This window comes from Zonotrichia leucophrys, chromosome 1A (assembly GCF_028769735.1).
Source record: "Zonotrichia leucophrys gambelii isolate GWCS_2022_RI chromosome 1A, RI_Zleu_2.0, whole genome shotgun sequence".
Classification (NCBI taxonomy): Eukaryota; Metazoa; Chordata; class Aves; order Passeriformes; family Passerellidae; genus Zonotrichia; species Zonotrichia leucophrys.
The window spans coordinates 46,920,085-46,927,584 of NC_088170.1; the positions used below are offsets into that span (position 1 = coordinate 46,920,085).

General features: G+C 37.0%; 1 protein-coding gene across 18 annotated transcripts in view; it reads left to right on the forward strand.

Annotated features, from left to right (window-relative positions):
* FOXP2 (forkhead box P2) overlaps positions 1-7,500 on the forward strand; it is a 405,934-nt gene that overhangs the window by 359,473 nt on the left and 38,961 nt on the right. For all 18 annotated transcript variants that reach the window (XM_064702660.1, XM_064702670.1, XM_064702656.1 and 15 more), the window contains 2 exons: positions 3,280-3,367; positions 5,779-5,862. In XM_064702660.1, the coding sequence (XP_064558730.1) occupies positions 3,280-3,367; positions 5,779-5,862 (172 nt within the window). The remainder of the gene's footprint in view (positions 1-3,279; positions 3,368-5,778; positions 5,863-7,500) is intronic.

Consider the following 7,500-nt stretch of genomic DNA (forward strand, 5'->3'; position numbering starts at 1 on the left):
TGTACATCCCTTCACGTAACTCTGCCAGTGCACCTCAACCTGACCTATAGCACTTTGCTATTTTAGTCCTGGGTTGCTTTTGAGAGAGACTGACAAGAGTAACAAGTTTTATAGAGGTTAATTGAGATGGGTAAATGTCCACTAGAATTTTAGTTTAAATTATCTCTCTTCTTTCCTCTAATGGTGCATTATCTTCTGCTTTGCAGACTCCAAATCTGTTTGAAAAAAATAAAAGGCAAAAACATTTTAAGCCACTTCAATATTTATTGCAGCATGTTTCTAGAATATATCATCCCCTATCTACCTCTTTTAGAGCATGCTGTATTTTTTATATTGTTCTGTTATCAATAATACATTAATTTCAGTCTGCTTTACAATGCTATGTGTAATTCATAATCTGCCTCCTGATTTCCTAATATGTTGCGAATATAATCAGGAGAAAATCCTGTTTCTTTCAACAACTGAATAAGCAGCAAAATAATGGAATAAGCTGCATGTGTGTTGCACCATCTACTTTACACTTTCAAAGCAATAACTCAGCTCTTCAGGATCACTTTCCAGTCCTCCAATATACATTCTCCCCTTAAAAATAAATCTTTTTTTCTCAATTATATATCAATGGGATTTGTAAAAGATATAGACAAGATAAAAGACTAGCAATATTCTGATGAAGTATAAAAATTGAACATCAAAATTTATACATAACTTAAAAGTCATGATGAGAAACAAACAACAACAACAAAATAAACAACCCTTCCAAAAAAACCCAACCAAACAAAAAAACCCACCCAGCCAACCAAGCAAACAAGCAACCGATCAACGCAAACCAAATTAAAAGCAAGCAAACAAAAACAAACCAAACAAAAAAGGAACAATAACAAACCCTTTCTAGCCTTGGAAGAAATGATTTCCAGTCTTCTGGAAGAAAGAATGTATTTCTGTCTTGACAGATTGACACATACTGGACTCTGACAGTGCAGCAACTTAATACAGAGAAAAGTTATTTTAGAGGTTTTTAAAAATGTATTAGACCTAGTTTTTCTTTCACTATATTGCCTGTACTTGCATGATAAATAAAGCAAGCCTACTTCACAGGCGAAAAAGATCAGAAAAAAAATTCTTAAAACAAGTTTTATACTCTTACTGTTTCCATAAGTAGCCTTTCTCCAAAATGCACAGCAAAATGCGCAGTAAAAGTAGGGTGTAAAACAATGTGTGTATCTCACAAGTTTCTGAAGATTACTGTGTTAACTCTCAAGAAACTTGCAACATACTCCCAAGTTACCGTGTAATCATATTGAAATTACATTACACTGGACTTTTTTCTGCCACACTGCATACTGCTGTTACATTTAAAGTTCCTCAGGGCAAGGACTATGTCTGTATCTATTTTGTAAGGTGTTATGCAAACATATGGTGTTGTAATAACTAATAAATAATCATGAGTTTGCAGTAGCCTCAGACTTGGTCTGGGAGATATTTTATACCTGTACTCTTGCTTACTCTTGTGTTATCCACATGTACCTGTGAGCATGCACAGTTGAGCATATGTGCTGGTGTGCACTGGTGATAGGGGTAATGATGCCAAGGTAAAATCTGTCTTCAGACCTTCTTCTGGCAATTTTGTACCCAATTAACTGAAAATATTAAACCATTACATTAACAGGCCATGCACTATCATGCCTGTGTAATTGAAGGAGTAAAATTCTTCTGAATCAAAATTTCAGAAAACAAGTGAATGGTATGTTCTGAGCAATTAGCTGCTTTTTAAACTGATTGTGCATTTTTGCATCAATGGGAGGATGAAGTCAGTTCCTTTGAAAAGAAATAAATTATAGGTTTTATGACTCACATAAAGGAAATGTGTCCTTGGTGATGCTTGAACTTAGCATAAACTACCTAGCAAGTTACAGGTATATTCTTAAAGAATTTTATATTAAAAGAATGAACAAAACCTTTCACAATTACTTATGTCTCTTCCTCAGCCATGCCTGTTTCAAGAATAGCAGAACATTTTGCTCAGCTGAAAACTATCATAGGGTCCTAAACATATGAACTTGTGATTTAATAGAAGTGATATAGTCACTCTGTTTTTCCACTATTTCTGACAAATACATTTTCCCCATAGATTAACAATCAAATGACTGCACAGTTCTCTGATTAATTCTGCTAGAAAAAAAAAAAAAAGAAAAAGGAGAAAATACATTTCCTCCATGGTATAGATTAACTTAGTTCTTATAACTGTGAGACCATCAACTGTGAGACCATCTGTGACTCCAGTCCTTGCAAAGCTTACCCCTCATGCCTACAGTGGAAATAGCCGGTAAATCCACTTTCAAAGGCAGAACTCCTTTGCTCCCATTTCTTCTTTAACCTGATCCTTACGTTTTCTTCTCCATGGAGCAGAAAGCCCACTATTAAAGCTCCAGAAGGGACTTGTTGATCCTGAAAGAGAGAAAGAAGAAAACAGACACATTGTCCTTGAAAAAAAAAAACATTCATTGATCTTTGCAAATTTTTGCTCAATTGAAATTTCTGTGGGACAACCACTTGGGTCTGGGCTAAACTTCAGTTTCAGGCAGCTGCTCACTGAGGTCTTCTTTCCCTGATGCAGAGTGTGTTTTTGTTTTGCTAAGCTCACATGTGTAGCCTGAACCTTTCTCAGGAAGTTTGCTGTTAATAAGGGGCATAGCTGGTCCTTCTCCTGCCTCTTCATAGACTTTTCTTCATACTGGGAGGGGGCAATCACTTCCATCATCCTCAGAGTCTACTTCTAGAAATCACCTTGAAATTTGGCTGTTCCCCTGCAGGTCTGTTTTTGGGGGCGGGTAGTGTATGTTCTCTTGTTGCTTAATTATTAAAGAGCAGATAGAGAAATCTTAACAAAGTCTACATTAATTCTCAGTAGTTCAAGCAGCCTAAAAGCAGTTCTGTCTTTCGGAGACTCATTTGTGATTGTCTTCATCTGCATCAGCAACAGGGAATGGAAATCAGTTCAGTTGTTGTAACAAATATTCATAACTGGTTACATTGGCCCTTAGATGGGATATGTGACCTGTGAGATATAAACTGGGTATTTGAATGTCCTCACTGGGAAAATTTATAGAACTAAATGAAATAATCTGTTTAGTTGGTGTGTATTGTTGTCTGTATGGCATGCTCTGACTAGGTCTTTCTGCACAGCTCCCCTTGGAACTAATGGAAGCCATTTGTGCAGGAGAGAAAAATGTACTCAAAGTTATTTTCCTCATATTAACACTGTCTTACTTCCTTGTCTAGGCACCTTAACAATGAACATGCATTGGATGACAGAAGCACTGCTCAGTGTCGGGTGCAAATGCAAGTGGTTCAGCAGTTAGAAATACAGGTTTGTTATATGGATACATTATCCTATTACTTATTTACTGTTTACCTAAACTAAATTGAAAACACTTGCCTTTGTGACTCTAGCTTAAAGCCATATGTTTCGTACATTAAATTTGTTGATATTCATGAATAAGTGAGGGTTTTTTACTTAAAGATTTTTCACATTATAAATTATGCAGTAATTATCTAACATCAAGATTGTCTACAGTATTTTGCTTGAACTAAGACTCCAATGCTATTCATCATGAACGAAAAATGCAGTCCCTGGAGCAAAGACTGGATCCAAGCCATCTTTACTTTTTAAAATGCTGGGTCAGAGCCCCTCTTCTTCCCCTTCTGACCCAGTGCTTGTCTGTGCTGTTCTGTGGGATAAAAGAGTAGCAGAGCATATCTCCACCCAAAATGACTCCCAGTCTGATAGGGGGCATTTTTTTGCAAGCAAGAAGGTGCAATGTCAGACCCACTGAGGAAGGCCCCTAGGGAGTGCCATGCCTCAGACCGCAGGCCTGCAGTGCCCTGTGCATGATCTAACCATTAGAGGTCACTGCGTGTATGTGAATGCTCCCTTCTGCTTATGCAGGGAGTGGTGGGCTCCCCTGGGGTCTGCAGGATTGTGACAACACCTACGGGCTGCTGAGGTGGGGCACAAGCCACGGGGGTGACCGTGCAGGACACTTGGCCCACGCTGTCTCCTGCTGCCCACACTGCAGTCATGGGTGGGCCTGTCTCAGCAGTCCCAGGCCCTCTTGGCACTGCTCAGAGGAGCTCAAGGGGTGCAGCAAGGGACCAAGATTATTGTCCCTGTTCATTGCCATATGTAGAGAAAGAAGGATAACAACTCTCACCTTTCTCACCTTTTCGGAATATTGTCTCACAAGTTATCTTTCACGTAAGAATACTTCTTTCAGTGGAGGCTTTTTTGGATCTTTTTACTTTAATACTGGAAATCGAAAACAATGTGAGGAGCATACAATAATGTAATTTGTTGTCATTTCCCTTAAAATGAATGATTTTTAAACCCAGGTAAAGCTGCTATTTCTTTCATGTTATTTACACGATAGTGTTAACTTCATTTGTATGTTTGTTAGGAATTCATGTCATGGCAAATACTATGTCACTAAAACATCACACACATAGAATGAAGCTACACATATGTTGAAGAAGAAACCTTTTCCACACCCCTGGCCTCAAATGTTCTTTAATAGAATACACACTAAATCATATTAAATATCTGCAGTACTTAAGATAGTTCCCTCTTTTAAAACTACTTGCAAGTTCTCTAATCTTTTGTCCAGTCTCAGTCTACAGGTGTAAGAGCAAGAACTCTCTGAAAAATTATAGTATTAAACATCAAATTTAATTCTTATTTCTAATAATGTTGAAATTATGTTTTAGGTAGCCAGAGCCAAATCACTAGAGTAAAATTTTGAACATTTCTTCTTGTAAACTGATTTGTGAAAAAAATAAAATCTTTTCTGTTGTAAAATACATTTTCCTCTTTTATATCCTGCTGTTTTTATCAACAAGTTGCAGATTTCAAGCACTTCCTCCTGTTTCATTTTTTAATTTTAATTTGGTACCTTGTTTGAATCTGAAACGATAATTATTTACATAATATATGATCAGAAAATGGTATCGGTTAGGAAAAAGTAGGTTTAAGTAACATAATGTTTTTTGAAGGCAGCATAAGGGCTTCATAGGAATTGTTTACCATTTACAAAGGCTAGGCTGTAATCTAACAGTTGAAGTGAAGATTTAGCTTGCAGTGTGACCAATTATGCCATTTTTTGCTTTGTCTGACTGCTAGCGAAGTAGGGTCCATCAGTTGTAATGAGACCCAGCGCAGTGTCGCTGCCGACTCGATGGCAGAGTTCAGTGTTTCATACTGCCTGGGCTCTGTCACTCTATTGAATTAGATTGATGATGGCAGATTGCAGGGGGCACTAACTGGACCTCAGTGGGAAAGGATGAAGTGTGTAGTCAATCCTGGCAGGCACTGTGCTTTGAGGACCCTTCACCCCTTCACAGCTGTTGGCACTAGTCCATTGCTAACAGTGTCCACAGGACTTTAAAGAGACACTATGGGCCTTCTAATTTATGGTCTTAGTAACTTGTTACTGTCGAGGCAACTGTGACCTCAATTCTCTTATTGACAAAAAGATGAAGTGCTATTTGTTTTCTCTGACCTTTTAACATATGAAAGGCTATAAAAGTTTTTGTTGGGTTTTTTTTTCCTTCCTTTCTTTCTATGCCCAAAGTTGCATTTCCTCTTAGATAAGTTTCTACTGACAGAGACTTTTATATGCAGGAATCATTACACCAAGACAAGCTCAATGATAAGATATATCACTGCAGTGAAATAGCTGTATCAGTCATTTCTAAAATGCTTCTGATCCCACTCTTTCTTAACAGCTTTCTAAAGAACGCGAACGTCTTCAAGCAATGATGACCCACTTGCACATGCGACCCTCGGAGCCCAAGCCATCTCCAAAACCTGTAAGTGCATATTGCTTTATAAACAGTAAATAGGTCTACAAATGTAGCAGGCTAAGAAAATGAACAATTTAGTGACAGTTGGAAAACAATGAGTGTGATGAAAAATATGGCAATAAAATGAAGGTAAAATGCAATATCTTGTCAAATTGTATGTTTCTTTAAAAGTAATGCTATCTTTTGCAAAATCTATCCAATCTACACCATAGGTGACACTAAACAAAGTACACCTATAAGTGTCCAAATCATTGCCTTGAGACTGAAACTAGAGAGAATATCTTTTTGTGATAGGTTTAGAGATATTAAAAGGAAATCCACTTTGAAAGATTTTAAGTTCATTGACAGTAAGAAGTAAATGTAACATGAATCTAGGTACTTAGGCAATTTTGCAAATTACTTACAAGAGACACAAGGAAACAATTTGTTATTCTTAAATGAACAAAAATGTTATTTTATGCAGTGAATTGAAATAGTTTCAAACATGGAGGGTGTTGTGTTCATTTTTGGCAAGACTGTTATGCATCCACTGTGATGTTGTTGGGATTGGTACAGGTACTGAAAAGTCACTGTTGCTCCCAGCCACTCCACAGTGCTGCATTGGGGACAAAACAGTTGTGCAGCTGGATCTGCATCCAGATCCAAACTCCATTAAAATCTGCGTGGCTTCATGTAAGCAAAAGTATTCTCTGATGCAGGTGCAGTGCTGTGCTGTCAGGGTGTCAGGCATTGTAGTACTTGTATTGACTGTGCTTAGATACACTGCACTTACACTAGGAGCTGTGTGAAAAGTGAACTGTTAATTTATGTTATCCACGATGGTAACTTTTGTACATATAATATTAAAAGGCTATACCAGTACTTGCAGATGAAGTGCTGAGCTATAGATGAAAATCTGTGGCTATGAAAGCCAGAAAATGTAGGCAGAAGGAAAAAAATCTGTTTTAAAGAGTACACTTGCATATCATGGCCAGCTAATGTTTACGTAGAAGGACAGCATGCACTGTCTCTTGTGTTTTCAGCTCCCCGTACTTCAAAGAAAATCTTTGTTTGAGGGCACACTTTATAACCTGATGATGAATGAAAAAAGTGTTAGCATTTCCTTAACCCCTGCCTTTGTAAGAGAAAATTTAGACACATTATTTTTGCTTTCATTAGCCTAACTAAATTCAATTTTTTTTAGATCATCTATTAAGGAGAAACATTTGAAAACTTAAATTCTAGTATATGTGGCAAATATAAGAATAAAGTAATCTGAGTGCTTTTTCCATTTCCGTGCACTGTGAAGTTTTTCTGTCATGCAGCCTTCTTGAGCAATTCAGGTTAGGTACCAAATCCTGCTGAACTGTGTGGTAAAAGGTTTTTAGAACACATTTCTACTATTTAATTATTTTAACCCCAGATGATCTGTAGTCTATCAAAATTTTGAGAATATTGTTTCTTTAGAGTTTTAAGTGACTGTCTTATTTCAATAAGATTATTTTTCTCATCCCTTCCTATAGTATAATGTAGATAATCACAAGACAGAATAATTGTCTCATAAATCCATCAGGAATCTGCAGCTTGTTCTTTTCCAATTAATTATTCAATCAGTAAATTTTTTAAAACTCCAGCAGCATGGTTACATCTACACTAATAAAGAAT